This window comes from Epinephelus lanceolatus, chromosome 19 (assembly GCF_041903045.1).
Source record: "Epinephelus lanceolatus isolate andai-2023 chromosome 19, ASM4190304v1, whole genome shotgun sequence".
Classification (NCBI taxonomy): domain Eukaryota; kingdom Metazoa; phylum Chordata; class Actinopteri; order Perciformes; family Serranidae; genus Epinephelus; species Epinephelus lanceolatus.
The window spans coordinates 6,566,629-6,587,973 of record NC_135752.1 but is presented as its reverse complement, the minus strand read 5'-3'; the positions used below and the strand labels follow the sequence as shown (position 1 = coordinate 6,587,973).

The 21,345-nt window shown below is 41.7% G+C and overlaps 1 protein-coding gene across 1 annotated transcript; it reads right to left on the bottom strand.

Annotated features, from left to right (window-relative positions):
• Positions 1 to 129: 129 nt before the first annotated feature.
• Positions 130 to 21,218, bottom strand: arsb (arylsulfatase B). Its single transcript, XM_033646430.2, has 8 exons — positions 20,818 to 21,218; positions 19,993 to 20,179; positions 19,707 to 19,897; positions 18,572 to 18,779; positions 13,702 to 13,945; positions 12,432 to 12,502; positions 3,972 to 4,103; positions 130 to 1,389 (listed from the first exon to the last, which is right to left on the bottom strand). Exons 1-8 carry the CDS (start codon positions 21,061 to 21,063, stop codon positions 1,124 to 1,126), a joined length of 1,545 nt encoding a protein of 514 aa, XP_033502321.2. The 5' UTR covers positions 21,064 to 21,218; the 3' UTR covers positions 130 to 1,123.
• Positions 21,219 to 21,345: the final 127 nt, after the last annotated feature.

The window sequence follows — 21,345 nt, the reverse complement described above, 5'->3', positions numbered from 1 at the left end:
AAGCTGTAAACATTTTTTTGGATCTAATGGCTCTCCAAATCAAACATTTCAACAGAATGTGCAGCAGACCAGGTTGTATTCATTCCAGAAAAGAAGTAAAGCAGAGCTGAGTGAAACAGTTGGTAGAAATTTTGTATTTAAACATTGCTTTTTATTTGTTGACATCTATACAGACCACTGCTAAAGGTCCCCACCAACTCACGAGGGAAATATCTGGCTCTTTAGTGGCAGAATGTTCCACTATGTTCAGCATCAGCTAGTTCCTAACTTTGGTCATTTGCTATTTGGTGCTTGGCAGGTAGTGCACTGTTGGTTTATCAGAGCTTTTTCCACTAAAAACAGGTTCCTGCTGCTGATGGGAATGACACTGATGAGAGCTGTGAGACTGAACCATAATAATGAGCTGAGAGATGCAGAGCTGAGGGGAGTCGTGATAATTCTCTTTGGGTTCTCCTTTCACATACTGTGATGTATCTCGTCATCTTATCCATTGCCGATATAAAAACATTGATTAGTACAGCTTGAAATATCAAATCTGGCTAAAATCAACACTGTGTGCATCTGTTCTCTCTTAAACACATCAGTATGTTGCCCTTTCCTGTACACTCCTTGAAAAGCTCCAAATGACACCATAGTGTGGTTGTTGAAATATTTTTCCCAGGTTTAAAATCAACCACAATGTTTGACACATACAAGGAAGCCTGCAGCTTCTCAACAGTAGATAAATGAAGTGCAAATACCTGGAACAGCAGGGAGGTAAATCAGCAACATGTGTAGCTTGAGTTTGCGCAATCGCTTTAACTAAACCTCCGAAAGCATCTCAGGGGTGGGACACAGGTCAATATTAACGGCATCATCCGTCAGTCAGTTGATGATCAAGTCTCTATTTTGAAACTAATTGGTTCCATTTCAAAAATATAAGTCAAATATTTTCTTTAAAAGGTCTGCATGACTGCGTTTTGACTGTTTGGAAAATACTGTGATGAAAAAAGCTGTCTTTTGGTTGATATATATTGGAAGTGAATCATCAGAAAAAAATGTCTCTCTCTTCTACAGAGGAGATCCCTGCTGCTGTAATTCACAGTAAACAAAGTGTTACAACCTTCATCATTGTCACTGCCATCTAAGCCCAGGGTCCCCAGGCTCCAGTGGGGCCTGGGTCACATCTGGGGTCTTCATCGGGAAAGGTTACAGGCACAGCACTTTTCTGGTATTGGTTGAGCCTGGTGAGGAGATACTCCACTACTGTCGGAAACTGAGCAGACACATCATTCCTTTCCTCTGGATCTTTTTCTATGTCAAACAGCATTACGGAGTTCAGTGGATCCACCTCAGAGGGGCTCCGCTCGGAGCTGTTGTGGCCGGGCCGCGGGAACCAAATGTCACAACCTGAAGGAAACAAGATGATGGACATTAGTAGCAGTTGTGGAAAGGACATTTATTCAAGTATAATTTTAAGGTGTTTCATCCAAGTATTTCCATTTAATGCAACTTTACACCTCTACTGCTCCACATTTCAGAGGCAAATCTAGTACTTTTCGCTGCATTTATCTGACAGCTGTAGTTTTACATTTAACAGACAAATATTGAGCTTATATAATAAAATGCCTTGTTAAAGATTACAGCACTGGCTCCTGGCACATTTTGCTTGTGACTTGTGAAAAAATAGTATCTAGTTGGGGCCCTTTGTGACATTTCAGCTGTCTATGAGTTATTAGCAGTTTCACCAAGGACACATTTCCCCTCTAAACTTCTCACATGGTTTCATTTATATACAAGGTTCCCACAGTCATGAAATTCCTGGAAAAGTTACGAAATCAAAAAAACTGTTTTCCAGGCCTAGAAATGGTTTGATCTTAACAGAATGTTTTGGAAATATTTTGAATATACATTGTTTTGGCTATTGTTTGAATGTGTTCATAAAAATCCCCAAACATGTCTAACATTATGCAAAATATGCTCTTTGTATTACTAATTTAAAATCTAGTGACTGTTGAAATGTCGGTAGTATTACGAGATACACATAGACCTGACTGGCAGTGTGGCAATGCCAAGGCCACGCCCCCTGGGGGGGGGGGGGGGGGGGGGGGGTGTTGATACATCAGGAGAGAAACAGGAAAACTGGAAACTGTTCTCCATTCCATTTTCATCTGCTTGTCCGAGGTCGGGTTGCAGGGGCAGCAAAGTACTCCATACATCCCCCTCCCCAGCAATGCACAGCTCCTCCTGGGGGATCCTGAGGTGTTCCCAGGCCAGAAAACAAGCATGTTCTGGCTCTACCAGTTGGATGTGCCTGAAACACCTCTAATGGGAGGCGCCTAGGAGTCTTTCTAATCAGATACTTGAACCATGTCCGCTTGCCCCTTTTTCAACATAAGGGAGCAGTGGCTCTACTCCAAGCTCCCTCCGGATGTCCGAGCTCCTCACCCTATCTCTGAGGCTGAGCCCAGCCACCCTATTAAGAAAACTCATTTTGGCCGCTTGTATCCGGGATCTCATTCTTTTAGCGACTACCCAAAGCTCATGACCATAGGTGAGAGTTCAGACGTTGATGGATCAGTAAATTGAGAGCTTTGCCTTCTGGCTCAGCTACCTCTCTATGACGAAAGTCTGGTGTGGCGCCCGCATCACTGCAGACGCCATGTAGAAAAGCTGTTGTGTGGCAGGTTAACAGAGGCTTTCAGACTGAGATTTGGGCTTTTAAGATTAGCGAATATTCACTGTCAGTGTGGTAAATGACGAAATGATGCTGGTAACAGTTACTACTGGTGGAGAGCTAACGTTAGCTTAAGTGGGAGTTTGCTGGAAAACAGTAACACAGTATAGCAGCATCGGACATTGGTCATCAGTCATCTCAGACTAAATCTCAGCCTGTAGATCAAACAGCTTGCTGTTATCAGGTTGGTTAAACAACACTTAGCTAAACAATACCTGGTAATTTAATAAATGTACATATTTATTTGAATCACCAGGTATCATGTTAATCAATATCCATCCAGCATTGGGTCACTGATCCACTTGGATGAGGGATGCCTGAAGGAACATGACGGCGATCAAACTTAATTTAGTTAGGTATTGCGAACGCCAAGGTTCAAGTAAGGTCGCAATAGAATTATCAGACATGTCCATAAAACAAACATTTGTTTAACGAGTTGCATTCACATCTACAGGATCTTCAGTTTTCTCTCCCTCGCAAAAGTACTCATATGTGCAGGTTTGGTCAACTGGGACATGCACCTAATGGGCGGCTGGAACGTCGAACAAGCGCGTAAAGTTAGCAAGCGCTAGCAGTTTGCTTATCCACAAAAAGCTGGGAGGTGTGTGTTTGATAATGTATGACTGTATTGCTTATAGGCCTACCCATTTTAATTACTTAAATAAAGTCAAAGAAATGTGGTAATATGTTATGGAAAGGTTATGAACATTTTTGAAAATTCATTGGTAAAAATGTGTGGGAACCCTGTATATTAATGTTTGAGGCCTTAAGAGGTGAAATAATCCAATTATCCATTTCACAAAAAAATAATACAGATTGGGAAACTGTTTGTTCTACCTCATCAATTATCTCACAACACCTGAGATTTATCTGGTGACCTTTTGGAAAGGCCTGACCCCTAAGTTGCAGACCACTGGACTAAACTAACTGAATATAAATGTAAAACTAGCTTCACCTCAGCTGTGACAGGGGCATTTTTTAATTTTCTATATAAGAAGTACTTTTACTTTGGATACTTTAGATACATTTTGCTAATAATATCTCTGTACATTTACTTCATTTTGAATTAATCTTTTTACAGTATATTCATGTATTGGTACTTTTACTAAGGATCCTTAAGTAAAAGACCTGAATATTTCCTTCACCACTGATTAGCAGAGATAAGAAGTGAATGTGTTTCTATGCACAAGTGTGTTTGATTTTCCGCTTCCCACTTAGACTAAACATGTCATTAAAGGTGACAGAAGATACTGACCCGGGTAGCCAGTCAGCAGCTTCCAGTTTGAGGATCGAATGGCCGCGTGAATGGACACATTGAAGCCAGAGCTGGCCCAGGAGCCTCTGCTGACCACCTGAGCCAAAGTTAACTGACGCTTGGTGCCAGGACCTGCGGAGAGCAGAGGACAGAGCTGATCATGGAGGTCATCCACCTTTTAAAAATATGTATAAAACTAGAAACCGCTGATTAAGACGATATTAGACTAACAGTGGATACAAAACGCCCTCTGTGGATGTCTATGTAAACCATACGAGTTGGTAGACTGGCACCAAATATCAGTGCATACCTGGGAGTCAAGTGAGGGTGTCAAAATAAATATGCCAATAAGAAAGACCTCTTTTTGTGAAATCAACAGTGAAACAGCAGGAACTGAGTGCTTCAAAATAACCGTTCCCTTTAAGAAACAGAGATTGTTGTATGTATGAATTTCCTCAAACACGTAGAACTTTTAGGGCTGGAGGAATTTGACAAATATGGTGGTAATGTGGTCAACTCAGCACCAGTCTTCTCATTTCTGCCAAGCACAATGAATAATTTGCCATTACTGCAGTCAGGCAGATTTGAAAAACGGAGGAACAACGGTCACAGTTACCAACTGGCATCATTTCATCACTTTCATAAGGCAAAAGTAAATAATTTATCTTTGTTCTGAGGGTGTCCAGACATTTCTGCAGCCTCCTGCCATGAGCTATTTCTGCTCTTACGGAAAATGTCTCCCAGAATTAAGCACACCTTTAAAAAAAAAGCGGCCTTGAGAGTGTTCTCAGGTTCATGCTGTGTTTGACCCCGACAATATGGTCCTGATTAGACAGATTTGCAAGTAATTTCAGCGTCCTAGCACTGTCAAAAACAAGTAGTTCCTTACATTCTTTGCATATAGACAAATCCCCACCCACACAAAGCCAATGTTCCCATCGGAGCTTGTTTTTATGGAGTCAATTCAACCACAGCGACATGACTGGAGAATTAAAACATTTCCGATCTCAGCATTTTTGCAACCACATGATAAAAGCTATGACATTGAATTCTTCACTGATCATTGCGCAAAATGACATGTGGGTCTCTTAATTGTTCTCACATGCATTACGCTAGGATTACTCAATGCAGAACGATCCCTGAACCAAAGCAGATTTGTGTAAACAACTGCACTTGCAGAGCTCATGTCCCCTGCATACGAACAGTAAACTGCAGTATTAACATCATGCCGGATTCAGGTGTTTATGCAGTTATGTCAGGAGGTTGGTTAAATTTGATATCTGGCTCTTCCTCCACTTTTTAGTGAAGGAACGGGGCCTCAAGCACTGTTCCATTCTTACACATATTCTTTGCATGACACCTGAAAGCCGGGCCATGCTCATCTGGATCCACAGTAGGAGAATCCATGGGCTCAAGAAAAAGGAGGAAGGTGAGGGGGAGGAAGAGTGGGAAGAGACCCTGAGAGAGCAGAGGAGTATGAAGGGGAAATGTGGGGGTGATTTAAGGCTTGGGCCAAGTCCAGGGTTTCTTTGCGAGAAGTTCAGGGACCCCTCTGTGACCCATTTAGTCAAGATCTCTCTTCTCACACAGAGTGAGAGCAAAGGAAAGGGGATTTTGAAAAGCAAGTTAAAGGCGAAAAGTATGTACAAAAAAAGGGGGGTACAAAGCTCATTCATGAGCTAAATAGAGAGACCGAAAGAAGAAGCATGAAGGGAGAAAAAGGGGAAGAGATGTGGAGGGGCAGGGTCTCAAAGAGAGGCTGGGTTATTAGGCAAAGAGGAATCTCAGCCTGGAATGCATCAGGAGGAGCTGCTTGTCACTGTGGTGGCTGACAATAAAGATTCAAATGTAAAACATGAACACTTGTAAAGTGGTAGTGTTGTTCTTTACTGGGTTCTCTTATAATCCAAATTATTTAGATGGTAATGACCACCAGTGAACTTGGAGGATAATATCAGCTCCACAGGCTTATAGCTATATAAACAGAAGAGTCTAAAAACTGTGATAAATCAGTGATTGGACTATAAATTAACTCCCAGTGGATCTGTGTTACCTTTGTAGATGAGGGTTTAGGTGAAAGTTTTATTTATTTCATTTCATCACCTGACTCTGCAGTTCCTCTCAGCTTTATGGTGCATTTCAGCACCTTTCAGCTCATTGTTTTGTTTTTACAGCCCACAATTATAGAGCTTTGGTCTGCCAACTTCCACCAACCCCTTTCCAGTTGCAGCAGGCAGCTGTTTTCAGGAAAAAACAGCCCTGACTATAGGCTACCAAACAGCAGACAAAGTTAGCAACTAGCTGAAGAACATAATTGAGCATTTTGCAGCTCAAGAGCCAGATATTTCCCTCAGCAGTTGGTGGAGACCAAAAACAGGGCTAAAAGGAGGGAAAATATTGCACAAAACCCCCCCACCCACACCTGCTAACGTCTGGCACTTGTATTTAATGGGAAAGGTTACAATTGACGTTTACTCACTTGGCACCGAGTTTGAAAGAGAAACTGAATAAATAACAGATATAAAAAAAATTAACTACAGTTACATTTTTACTTGCCTCCCTGCTGCTCTCTACTGTTTACTAATCTGTGTTCTGGCATGTCCATGACATTAAATGGGCCACCACACCAGGAAAAAAAAAAACACAGAGAGGCATACTTCTCTGCTGCAGAGCCTTGTACACAGCTCTGGTCTACTGGCAATGGCAAAGGAGTCCTATTCTATTTTTTAAAAACTGCACATAACATGCTAATGTGGGTGGAAAAGGAGCATTACATCCACTGGGCGACCAGAAAAACTCCAACTGGATACTAATGTCACTCTGTGTCTACATGTTCACCATATCAACTTTGTAAAGAGATAATATGTCAGTGTTGTATTTACAGCTTGTGCCGCTGCACCAAAGTAGCCAAAAGAAATCATTTAATGCTGCTTTACATTTTTTCAGAAAGGTCTAATTGACCCTCTTGGTGTGGGACAAGTTTGCCACTGTGACTGTTTCTTACAAAATATTTATGTAACTCTATTTGTACCTGTAAAAGTTTAATTATGTTTCCAAAATTAACAAAATTGACATGAAATATCATGTAATGTGTCAAAGTTCACACCATCTTTTATACCTTTACACAGCATGAAGTGAGGGTGAATGTTGGATTGACAGTTTTGGAAAATTACAGAAATGGTTGGAATCAGGCCCCGTCTAATCAAGCAAACAACCCGACATCAGAGAGGTTTTGGAAGGAGGGGGGGGGTCAGTGTTGCCCCCAAGGTTTGCCACTTGCCAGGGGGCCCCTGATACAATTGCTGGCCCCCATGATGGAAATAATTGGAGGCCGATATTAGTGTCTTTACAAGGCAGTGGCATGCTCATTTTTTAAGCTACCATGAAGTTACTGGTATCTAGTGAAACTAAATAACCTAAGGCATTCCTTATTACCAACCATGGGCTAAATAACACTCCAAATCTAGGCTGGCATGGCCATTTTCAAAGGGGTCCCTTGAACTCTCACCTCAAGAGAATGAAAATGGATGTAATGGGTACCCACGAGTCTCCTCTTGAGAAAGCTTGTGCCCAGTAAATGTTTTGTTCCTTACAATCAATGTACTACTTCAAATTAAAGTTGTATATTTGTCTTTCAAGGAAACAGACAAACAGCCTGTTTGAAGAACAATGAATTGACTAACATGGATAGATACATAACACAACAAGATTGTCATAGTGACACTGTTTTTTGACTAGCCTACATACAAAGCATAACAGAGCTGCTGAAATCTTTACAGTCTTTGGTTTTGATCTTCTACCCCAAGATTTTCAGTGGCCCCATATGGCCACCCCTATGAAAATTTCTGGGGTCAACAGTGGAGGTGGTTTTGAAGCTATTCGACTGTCTGATAAGCAGTTCTGATAGAGTATACTGGCCACTTAGCTCCAAAACTGAACCCAGATCTCTGTAACGGTTGGCGGGTGACTTCAACTATGAATTTAGTTGCAGACTACACCATAACCAATCAGCCAAAACATTAAAACCACTGACAGGTGAAGTGAACAACATTGATCATCTTGTTACATCTCGTGGCAATGGCACCCCCCCCAACAGGACAATACCCCATACCACACCACAAAAACTGCTCAGGAATGTCCGAGGTACATAACAAAGAGCTCAAGGCATCGACCTGGCCTCCAAATTCCCCAGATCCCCATCTGATCCAACATCTGTAAGATGTGCTGGTTCCCCAACTCACAACCTACAGGACTCAAAAGATCTGAAAGTAACGCCCTGATGCCAGGCACGAAAGGACACCCTCTGGAGGTCCTGTGTCCATGCCTTGACAGGTCAGAGCCAAGTCTGGTCCAAGGAGGACCCACCATGGATCGGGGGTACCTCTGGGGTACCAGCATGTCCCTCAAATGTTCAATCAGATTGGGATCTTTGGAGGTCAGGTCGATGCCTTGAGCTCTTTGTCCCATTCCTGGGGTCATGCCTGAGCAGCTTTTTTGGTGTGGCAGTGTGCAGAGTTCGGGTGGGTGAAGCACGTCAAGTAGCATCAACGTGAATGCCAGGGTCCAAGGTTTCCCAGCAGAACATTGCACAGTAACAAGATGATCAATATTATTCACTTCACCCGCCAGTGGTTTTAATGTTTTAACTGATTGGTGTATGTTGTACATTATAAATCAAGGCTGGCAACCATTGTTCACACCCACTCAGGTTAAAGGTAGGTGACACCAGCAAAACCCTGATACTAGCTTAGAGCTTTAGAAAACTACTTTTGCATCAAATTAAGAAATTCTATATAGGGTCCCACATGGTATTGATCAGCAATAATAAGTCTTCTGGAACACCTGCTACCTAGAAGAGAAAAAAATAACCGTACTTTTAGGAGATGAAGGAAACCGTATGCATCTATTTTCTGGACACCCCATTACACACCCATTATGGTACATCTGTGAAACATTTCAGTCCAAAAATGTACTCCTCCTATACCTCTACTATTTTTGAATGTGTAACTAAAGATGCAGCATTCTCCACAAAGTCAGAAATAGTAGCCTCACAGCAGAAACAGGACCACCTAATATTAAGTGGTTTAGACAAGAATGAGACCACTTCACTGTGTCTGCCAGCCAAAAAACAAGGTCAGTCACATGCCCTATTTCCTGGAAACATCCCTACATCACAGTTTTAACTGTAAACACACACACACTCACACTCACACTCACACTCACACTCACACACACCCTCAAACGCTTGCTATCTCAGATTTCAACATTGTTGACTGATAACAGTTTCAACCTTGTGTTATCAGCATTTCTCAGATGAAAACAGAATAACAAATACCATTTTATGAGGGCCAGTGTGAGAAAAAATAAATCCAATTAATAAAAGAAAATTTAGATAACCTTTGTACACAAGTAGAAGATATTTCATTTTAATTCTAGAGGGCAAATATTTATAAAAAGTTGCTCATGATGATCATCTTAATAAAAGCTTACCTTCATGGGCTAGAAATAACGTGTGTATATATATATATTTCATAAAGCTGCAAAAATTAGGGGACATCCACTAAAAATAATCCAGACACCATGTGAGACTTACCTCCAGCCAGATTCCTCATAAACTCTTAATCTACTCAAACAAATTTCAAACATTCATAATAAACACAACGTGGATTTCTGATGTGAGTTTAGTCAAATGTTATGTAATGTGCTATTCTTAGGCCCCCCGTCTGCTTTGACTTGAGTTAATTGGATTCACCATGTCTGGCGTATTTGGGAATAGCGGCTCAAACAATGAGCCTCTTGATACTTGTTGGACATGTCGGGAAGAGAGAGGAAACAGTAGAATTACAACATTAGAAATGAGGGTAGACACATTATAGACATCGTGAACAGAGAGAGGAGGAGAGGTAACATGAGGTTTCAATCATCACCGACAGCATGCTTTATCACTGGCAGATGAATTATGGTTTTAAAAAAACCTGTACTGGTTTCCTCACACAGCCCAAAGACATTCAGGTTAGGTTAACTAACAATTACAGAAACTACAAGGAACTTTCATTTTGTGTTGATTTTGGTGACCCCCTGTGGACAAAAGAGGTAGTGTTTAACGACACATTTCCCATGAGCATTTCTGCCTTGTGTCATAAAGAAGTGCGCCTAGCTTTGAAGCCAATTTTTACATAGTGGCCAAACAGTGGTATTGCAACTTCCAGGTCTGTCGCAGTGCCACAACCCCTGTGAATGACATGTTTCAATATGACATTTGGAAAGTCCAGAAGAGCTGCACAACTGAACATTGAAGTTACTGACTGGAGCACTTAAACGGAAGTTACCCACATGGCCGGTGGAAGTCTCTAGCACGCCTGCTCTATGGGCTCAACAATGTGGAAGATCTGGACAATTTCATACCACGGAAATCAAGCTTTTTTGGCTTCATGAGCAACTTTCTAAGAATGAACAGGGCCCTGCCTCCAGCGCTGTATCCAGTTCTCTTTAAACATCCATGGCCTACATTTGCTTTGGAAGCGAGTGAAGAAAGACAAAACTTACTTTTAATAATAGTTTTCTTTTTCAAACACAACTATTTGCAGAATGCATGGCGATGAGGTAATGTATCTATTCGTGGCTATGTAAGATTAATAACTGCAATATGACGCTAGTGAAACAAAGTAAATGATGCTTTGGTGTCATTCATACGCCTAGGTTACTTGTAAGCCTACAATGAGCAGATTGGGTTGCTCAATAATAGTAATTTTGTTGAACAAGCTAAATTAAAAAAAAACAACATATAGCTGTCTAGGAAAAAGAAGGGCGGTGAAGGGTCAGTTTTGAATCCTTTCAAATTCCACAACTCGCTCCATCTGTTGAATGAGCAACCATGGTTGTCTAGAGTTTTTGACCATGGTCTATCACGGTACCCTTCCCTTTTTTTTGTTCTGCGGTTAATTCTTGTCCTTTTCCCTGTGCTGATCCTGTTCCAGTATCAGCCAAAACCACAAAATATAATATGAAAAATAAAATTCTCTAAAGACAAATCTCCTCCTGCTTACTTTTAACTGACAGTGTCAATTACACACAGTGAAACTTTGCCTTTTAATAATGAGGCCCTGTTTAAGGCGAGAATGTTGCAGCGTTATTCCACCTTGCCATTCTGTATAAAAGGTACAGTCACAGAACTGGGGGCAGTGTTGTCTTGCCTTTGAACCAGCAGCAGAGGTAGAAACAGCACTGAGGAGCAGTTAGCTGCTAATTTAAAAATTAAAAACACCAACCGAAAATGTCTGCAACCTGGGGAGAGCACCTTGCCCTCCGAGAAGAGGATGAGATCAGCCACCATATTAACAGGGGCAGTAAATGACGGGTGCTGCCAGACGTGTCTGTTATTAATCACACTAGAGTTTGATGCTGCTGTGCTACACCTCAAGCTCTTTTTGCTTCCTGAAGTTGGCATACTATCTAAAAATCACACATGGGGTCGGCATGATGCTGACATCATTCGGTTCTGTGTAAAAAAGCAAAGCTGATGTAATATAGAGTCTTCGCTGTGGCCCTATTGCAGGATCTCTGTGTAAAATGGGCTGTAGGCTCTTACTTTCAGTGTATCATAAACTGTTTCATCTGATTTGGCTGAGATGGAACTAGAGAACAGGCATTCAGGTAACTTTATAGGAATCACACATTTTCTTGCTGATGGCGTTGTTTACTTCTGTAGCTCATACAGAAGCATCAGTAATGAATTAAGACTGTTTCATAACAAATTACAAACTCCTTGCAGCTGCTTCAATTAAACTGCCTTAGGAGTGAATGGTTGTCTCCATACTTGTCAGCACTGTGACAGACTGGTGACCAGTCCAGTGTGTATCCCGCCTCTCTCCCAGTGTGACCTGAGATTGGCCCCCCTGTACAGGATTTATAGCTAAAAGGTCGATATATGAGTTTAAACCAGTGGCTTCCACCCTGTTGAGAGGTCACTGGATGATTAAAGGGATATTAGACAAACAGATAAGCACGTGAAAAAGTGGCAGCTCCATTTGCTTCAGTTTCTCAAAAAGAAGACATGTAGCTGTAGTGCTATAAAACAAAACTGGATGCAAACTAAGTTTCAGATTTGTATGAGGAGTAAAATGATCTCAGCCTTTTGGCAAGATTTGCTGCTATGCATATCTTCTTGATGGGATCTCTGCAGTTTGTGTCAGCCAATGTTTGTACTTCACAAGATCAGAATTTCAAAGTCATGTCAAAATTCTCTCCTTCCCAGGTCTGGGTGGGAGCGTACATACATACACTGTACATACACACTTACACAGCTCAGGGCAGTTAGGAAACTCAACCTCAACCTTGTCCAAATCCACAAATGAAACCCTGCTGGAGGTATTAGGTCTTGTGTGTTGTGATGAATATAAATCCCAGTGTAGACAGACTGGGGAGAGCCCTGTTTATGTCGAGTGAAACATGTGAACTTACATGGAGCGATGTCATTATACTGGGGGTCAATGTTGTGCAGCAGCTCCAGTCTGGGTGAGGCAAAACCTTTGCTGTAAGATAAAAGCAGTTTAATTCTTTAACATATGGATACACAACCAACCAACACACACACACACACACACACACACACACAGCACCATGTCTGACTCATGCACTGTAAAATCCACTGGGATCTGTAAATCTAAACCAGCTGGCCGTTGTTCACCAGGCAGTCATATGCTCTGACCGCACTCCACCACAGAGAAAACACACTGCTCTCACTGACCACAGTGTCTGATAACACGACTAAAATAACTCTCTCCTGCCTGCCTACTGTTCTGGGCCTTCATTCGGTTTTTATTCCAGCGGCCGAGCCGTCTGGCTGCTGTTTTCTGTAACAGGCCAGCCAATTAAAAACTAAATGAAACTGTAAAGCAGCGACAACAAACAGCAGTTTGTGCCCTGCGTTGTTGTGCAGCTCACACGGCAGCAGCCAGTGGTCAGCTGACTTGCGTCAGCCAATCGAGTCAAGTGGAGGCTGTGAGTAGTAGTTTGTGGTCCAGGCTAAGCCTTGATTTTCTGCTGGGGCTCTGCTGCAGCCCTCAATTTCACCTCCTTTCACTGCGTCCACATTTAGTTTACAAATATAAAGTGTCAGTCAAACAAGAGGCAGTGACAGCCTGTGTGATGACCTGCACACTAACTAACATGGAAAGTGCATCTGTGGTCTGTCAGCAGTTGCATATGACTTATTAAATCACTTACAGTTTCTTTGCAGAGTTCTCCAAAGCAAAATTCAATGTATCACATAAAAAAGAATCACAACATCTCAGGTATGTTGCCACATAAAAGGATTTGGAGCTAAACTAATTAGCTTATCCAACAGCAGGCCTTCTTAGCTCTTAGAGGCAGAGGTGGGGATGGAGGGGGGATAAGGGGAAAGAAGACAGGGATGGAAGGACTACAGATTTGTGTGAGAATGACTGATGGAATTTCCTTCTCTTTGAGCTCCCATTGCCACAGTAACAAAGGGCTTATTGAAGGAGCAGGGGCTCCTACAAGAAAAAGACGCTAGGTCAGGGAGACAGGCAGAGGGAGTTGGAGCGAGAGCACATGGGGGGGAGAGGATCGGAAAGAGGCACAAAGAGAGGGCAGGCTGTCAAAACTCAAGAACTGGTATCGTTCATGCTGTAAACTCTGACCTGCCACCCAAGAAACACTCTCAGCTGACATCCCCGATCTGTAAAAACAGTACAGCAGTCCAGCTCACCTGATCGTGTTCCACACATTGAATCCATCCAGCGGCTTTGTGCCATTGGTGCTCCCTCCGGCCAGGCCAACAAGTGTTGGCAGCCAATCGGAGATGTGGATGAGTTCGTGGCTGACAGTCCCGGGTTGCTTCAGTAGCGGGCTGGCGACGAATCCGACTCCCCGGATCCCTCCTTCCCACAGTGACCACTTCCTCCCTCGCAGTGGCCAGTTGCTGCCACCACTCAGCGTCTGACCTCCGTTATCTGGGGACAAAGTGGAATGACACAAAGAGAAAGAAGACAAAGATGGATTATGGATTTTAAATCGGTAAATAAAAAGATAGAGGCATAAAGATGAGGTTGGGAACCGGAGGGTTGTCTGTTCGAGTCTCCGTCCGGACCAAAAAATATGGAGCGTGGACTGGTGGCTGGAGAGGTGCCAGTTCACCTCCTGTGCACTGCCGAGGTGCCCTTGAGCAAGGCACTGAACCCCCAACCGCTCGGGGCGCCTCACCAAGGGCAGCCCCCTCACTCTGACATCTCTCCACTTTGTGCATGTATAGGTCCTGTTTGTGCATGTGTGTGTCTTTCGGACCTGTGTGTAATTGACAAGCAAGAGTGAAAACATTGAATTTTTTATTTATGAATTTTTTTTATTACCAGCACTTGTACTTGTACTTGTAATATCAGATGCTTTAAGACTTTTACTCAAGTAATATTCTGATAGGTGACTTTAAATTCTACCAAAGTCATTTTCTGGTGAGATATCTCTAGTTTTACCCAAGTGTGGCTTTTAGGTACTTCATCCACCACTGGTACTTGAGCTAAATGCTACATCAACATTCCTATATGCTGATGTTTGGGAGGTAGGGGTTTAACAGTAAATCAATCTGGACTGATTCAATGATCAATGATCCAATATTATCAATGCAAAGTGAATACGATTCATCTTTAAGATATGCCATGGTACGTCTGTGTCACCATTTCCATCCGAGTGCACCTGCTTCCTAAACATTTAAACAATGCTAACAGCCAAGCACCAGGCAGATAATGGTAAGCAGTCAAGAAAAAGACAGGGAGGATATTCACTGATCGCCTCATATCAATCACCGGCCACTGAATTGAATTAAAACTGCATTGTACCAGACTTTGTGATACCAGCAAATATAGTATCATATCACAATGAAATTTGTTATGTACACCCCTACAGCTATTCTGTTGCTAGGGCAGCAGCTTTTGTATCTGCTTACTTCCTGTCAGCTAATGCATTAACAAACATTCAAACAGGAAATAAACTCACACCCATTTAGAATGCCTCTGTTGTCACATTTGACATGGTCTATCAGCAGGTATAATGTTTACACTGTTAACCATCTTAATTTAGAGTGTTGGCTAACATTTGCTGTTTAACACTTAACACAAAGTACAGCTGAGGAAGATGGGAAATGTCATTCGTTTTGCAAGTGTTTTATTGTAAACCAAAGTACTGGACAAATTCAAATTTTGACCTGATGATGGCACTCAAGGAAAAGACAGAGGGTCTTCAAAGTCAGTAGGAATTATCCTCCAGGGATCATATATGTCTGTTTAAAATTTCATGGCAATCCATAAAATAGATGTTGAGATATTTCAGTCTGGATTAAAGTAGTAGATCATAGAGCATTAAAATAATTCATCAGTGTTCATCCATTTGCCTCCCGTTTGACGAATACAACTGCATAGCATCCAACTATTACCACACACAGGCACACAGGCACACAAGCAGTAACACTGACTGTCATCGTCCCAATATGTCTGTCCAGTATAAACACACTTGACCAATCACATCCAGGCAGGGCTCCCTGTGTCATGTGAGTCCATGAAATAGTCTGTACCAATGCCCGAACTGTTCTGGAAAAGACCGTCGGCTCCTTAATGCGTTTTCAAGCTGCTTTGGCTCTCTACAGGCCAATTCTCTCCCTCTCTCTTTCTTTCCCAGCTTCCCCGTCCAGTTTCACCTAAAACTCTGTCACTTAGTTTGCTTACAGTAAAGTCCCGCTGAGACACAAACTTTCATCATAAAGGAATTACAAGGTTCGGCCTCATTTCTTTCCTGTTGAGCCTGACACATGTAGGTCAGTGATAACAGTACTGTAGTAGATATGACTAATAAAGCCATTGATAGACCTTACTCAGACTATTTTTGGTAAGGGATGTTTATTGGTTTATAAAGTATATCCAGTGGTGGAAGAAGTAAAGGATCTTTTACTTCAGGAGAAATACCAATGCCATCCTATGAAAGTACTCCACTACAGGTTTAAGTCATGTATTCAAAACCTTACTTAAGTATGAAAAGTAAAAGTAGTCATTGTTCAGCAAAATGTTCCCAGTCAGTGTTTCGCTATTCTCTCTGATGTTTTTGTATTAATACAACAGTTGCATTAATGCGTATGTTGCATGTTACTGCTGTCCATGTTTGAGGTTGTGCTCATTTTAACTCCTTCATAAAATGTTGGGTAGTTTAATCCACAGCAATGCATCATATTCTATAAGATCATCGTATGTTTGTAGCGTGGCTGCCCTGTGAGAACCACGAATCTCTAAAAAGTCGGCCTTTCATGGTGTCAGAAAAACAGCCCTGTTTTCAGCTTTGTGACGATGCATTTACCAGCTGATCCATGAGAGTTTCTAAAGAGTTTATTTAGCTTGAGAAGGATGAGAATTTTCCCAACACATAAAGAAACACTTCATCCTTCAGTTTATCAAAAACAATCAAAATCAGCACATCTCGAGAGACATGGTTAGTAAACGTATGAAGCAGCATAAAATCAAAATACAAATACCTCAAATTTGTACTTACTTTTAATGCATTACTTGAGTAAATGTACTGAGTTACATTCCACCACAGGGAGCCAAAGTCAGGTATTACATAACCAGCATATTGCATTGACATGAAGAAAGCAGGAAGTAGTTTTTCACATCAGCAGAGTCAGTGTCTGCCCAGCATATGGCTGCCTGAATCCTGCAGTCATTGCCAACCACCAAATGTGTGGAAGAAGAACAATGAAACAGGCCACCTACCGCAGGTATTACAAAACCCTCGCACTATACTTTCACAGCATTGTTCCTGTCTTCTAATTACCCTTTAAAATGCCCCTAAAAATAACCCTCAAAGGAGTTACCTACTTCGGATGCAATTCATTAGAAGTTCCACATGTGGAAACCCGAGAGCAGGCGCATGCTTAGATGATGCTGCACTCGCTCATCTTTGGCCATATCATGCTCTTCATCAAAAGGTCTATATGATGGGTATTTTTCGGGGTTTAATGGTACTGAGACTCCAGAAGTGTTCCTTAAGTGTTATTTCTGTCTTTAAATCTCCACACCTAGCCTGACAGCGATCCTGACAGAAAACTCTGTTATAACAAATACAACTAAACACTGCTCTCTAGTGGACATCCCCAGTATTACAAGGGTTATTTTCATTGTAACCACCCTGGAAATGTTGCAAACACTTAACATGCAGGGATATCTGTTTCATGTGCTTCCCACTTGACCGTGTTGTGTAATAAAAGTGTTATCTAACCCTGAAATGCTTTAATTTAATAAACCTGTCACCCTACTCCTCTGAACCCTGGAAAACTGGCTTTGATGCTCAAAGAAAGTGTGGTTTTGAGTCTGCAGACATTAAAATGTAATTGCTTGTTATTTAGCAGTCACTGATTTGCTTTCCATTTTGGCACACTATAAAAAGGTCAGATGGGGAAAAGAAAGAAACTGTGGAAAACACATTAGCATTCCCAGAGGCTTTCACCTGATCTATGGACAAAAAACTTTTATTGTATGTTTCCATTAAAATAGTAAAAGTTCTCTCTAATTAAAGGGTAACTTCGGTACTTTGCAACCTGGACCCAATTTTCCTATGTTTTTATGTCTAAGTGACTAATGGAGACAACAATCTTTAAAAGTGGTTCAGAATTGAGTGACAGGGCTGCATGTGAAACACGCAGCAATATAACAGTAACAGACATTTGTGCTCCGTCAACTTACATCCACTAAAACTCTCCTTTTTTTTTTCTTTTTTTTTTTTTTTTTGCCACTGACAGGTTCAAATTGTCATTATGAGTGTCTACAACATTATGAAAAGAAACCCTACAGATATAGACTTTTTTGGTAAAGAGTACAATCCATTTTGTTTTATCAAAATTAGCCCCGAAATTATTATCACCAAAGAAACCAGACTCCATTCAAATAAACAGTAATTTTAACATATATAGAACCAGAATATTTTCAAATCTAACTGGGTGAATTAAGGATTTACTTCAACAAAGCCAGAGCTGGAGAATGTTTGAACTGTTGAAAAATGAACTAAGATGATTTTTGTGTGTTTTATTTTATTTTTCCCAACTTTGAATTAAGTCTGATTTATGATGATAAAATTAATGTTTATTTCAATGGAGTCTGGTAGGTTTGGCGATGGCTGCTTTGGGGCTGTTTCTGGTTAAACAAAACGGATCTTAATCTTTAACAAAAAGGTCTTTCTCTGTATGGATCCTTTCCATATGGTGTCAGACAGAATAATACTCTGAGCCTGTCAGTGGCAACAACAAACTCTTTTAGTGGGCTTAAATTGATGGTACTCAGTTGCCCTGAGTGTTAAAATTGCAGCCTGTTTCAACTCCTCAGTACTATTCCAATCTCAAAAATTGCTGTGCCCATTAGTCACTTAGACACAAAAACGCGGGAAAATAGGCTCCAGGTTATAAAAAAAACCCCACACCTGAGTTACTGTTAAAGTAAGATGATCCAGTGCTTCAGCAATGTGTCATTTGTTTTTATATTAAAATGTTTCCACAAGATTTTATAGAAGATAAATTGTTCATTTTCCTGCGCCTCACTACAAAAACATACCTGTTGAAAATACCAGGATCGTGTTGTCCCAGAGTCCTCTCTGCTGCAAAGCCAGAGTGATGTTGCCCACTGCCTCATCCATGGCTGACACCATGCCGGCATACAGCCTGCGATTGGGGTCTTTGATGAAACTGTAGGGGGCCACGTAGCGCTCTGGCACCTGCAAGGGTGCATGGACTGCCTGCATTGCTACGTAGAGGAAGAGTGGCTGGAAGATAAAGAGAGAACAGCATGTAAAAACTCAACTATGTGATTTACTATTGTACATGGCAGTGGTGGCAGTTCTCAGTACAAATACAATAAACATCAATACTGACATATTATCACCTTTTAAGTTGATAAACTGAAAGTAAACACTTATTCAGTCAGTAAACAGTTGCTTATTAAACATCCAGCAGTTACAGAGCAACAGCATCATTCATTTGGAGTTGTGTTTGTGTCCACCTGATGGATGTAAGTAAGTCTCCAAGTAATTCTCCAATGCTGTTCGGCTTGTTGTGTGGGGGCTTTAGCCCAGCTCCCGCTAATGTTTGCTCATCTTTTTTCTCTGATAACTTCAGATCAATGTGTTCAGAGGGTTTTTACTGGGACCTGAATTATCTGCAGAGGTCTTCTCCTTCCCAGAACAAACAGACCATGTGATTTAAACCAGTAAAAACGCTAAATTAAGCAGTTTCACATTAAAAATCAGTGTTTCTCTTATGCTGTTTGGCAAAGCAATTAAAGCAGTTAGCACTTAAAATTGTTCAGCTCGTTTCTCTCAATAAAAAGTAAATTTATGACAACTTCTGGCAGACAACCCCAACCCTGATGCATGGGCAAAGGAGATATGACGCCACTGACAGGCAACAGTGACCAAATGACGCAGACCGTGTCCTTAAATTACGGACTTCTCAGGGTTTAAACATTGTTAGAAACATTTGCAATGATCTAAGTACACCTAAAAAAATATATGACATACTAATGCAGAAAGGTTACATAATGGTATCTTTAAGTAGACCACAGCTAAAGAAACACAAGGTGAAATAACTCCTCTTAGTCCATGGCTGTTGACATCTTCTCCTTCTAGACTGCACATTTCTAAAGTTCCTGACATGTTTCAGAGCAGGTTTTACTGCTCCACACTGTGTGTCACCTTGTTAGGGTCCTGTTTTTCAATGATGCTGGTGGCCCTCTGGCTGAACAGCTCAGTGGAATAGGCTCCTTTGAATGCGGTGGCGACCTCTTCTCCTTCCCTCAGGTCCAACGCACAGCGAGTCCCATTCAGAACAGAGATGTGAGTACAACGTATGTGAGTGAAGTAATCCTCGCTGCCCGTCAGGTAACCTAAAGCACACATTAAGCCAAATATAAATGTGCAATGTTGGGAATGAAAGTGCATCCGTAGTTACATTAAAGGTTTTATTCTAAATTGAGTGTACCAAAGTACGTGTCAAAGCCCCGGCGCGTGGGCAGGCAGTCCTTCTTGTACATGCCCAGGTGCCACTTGCCCACCATGTGGGTGGCATAGCCTGACTCCTTCATCAGCTGGGGCAGCAGTTTCTCATCCAGAGGGACACAGTAGGGCTGACAAGGCCAGATGATCTGGTGCTGCATGCCTGTGTGGATCTGAGGAGGAGGTTAAAAAACAAACTCATATTGTCTGGAAACAAGTGTTGAAAATGTCACAAAGCAACATCAAGAACAGCAAAAGAGGAACTAACAGCCTTTGTGGTGGCAGTGATGCAAAAAAGGTTTCAAAATAAGGACTTTGTCCTCTTGTTCTACTTTCCACCAGAGTCCAAATTAGTTTTTTTTCCACCTGGGAAGTTCTTCTAAATACGGAAAAGTGTACAAACCCAAAGTCATGCCATCATGATACAGAGGAGGCTCCTGAAGTCTGATGTCCCTTCTGATTAACTTAATATAACTTAACTTAATGTAACTAAGTATATCTACTCAAGTACTGGACTTAAATACAAACTGGATGTACTTGTGCTAAAACAAAAACATGATATATGATAGAAAAACACTGACAGGGAACATTTTACTGTACACTCAATACATTTTATTCATACTTACATACTTTTACTTAAGTATGGTTTTGGATGTAGAGCTTACACTTGTAGTGGTGAATTTTCACAGTGTGGTGTTAGTACTTTTACTTTAATAAAAGATCTTAATCCTTTTTCCACCACTGGCTGTAGGACCCTGTGAACAGCCTTAGAAACACAGCCATCAGACAGGCAGCAGGATGTGGACCTCACCTGGTATCTCCCGGTCATGAGCTGGTTTCTGGAGGGAGTACACAGAGGCTGAACATAGTAGTTCTCCAGGCGGACTCCTCCGGCTGACAGCTTGTCCAGGTTCGGGGTGCTGATCTCTGAGCTGTGATAGCCGACATCATACCAACCAAAGTCATCTGCCAAGATGAAAACGATGTGGGGCTGCTGAGCTGCCAAAGACAAATGAAAGCTTGCGAGGAACACAGCTATGATTAGCGAATAATCCATTATCAATTTCTTAGTTATGGACTCAACAGAGCCCCATTAGTTCGCCACTAAGTAAACACGGACGTCCGGTAGGTTGTTTGTCAGCAGTAAAATATATACAAACATGGCGGATATGAGGCTTAGAAAACAGGCTGTCCTAACTTCATGTCTTCGTTGTAATAGTGTATATAGCCTCTCACTGTATTGCAAAAGTTTCACCCGAGTCTAGCTGTTACTTCCGTATTCCGCAAATTGAAAACACTGCCTCGACTGCGGCAGCCAATCAGGTGACCGGAAACACAG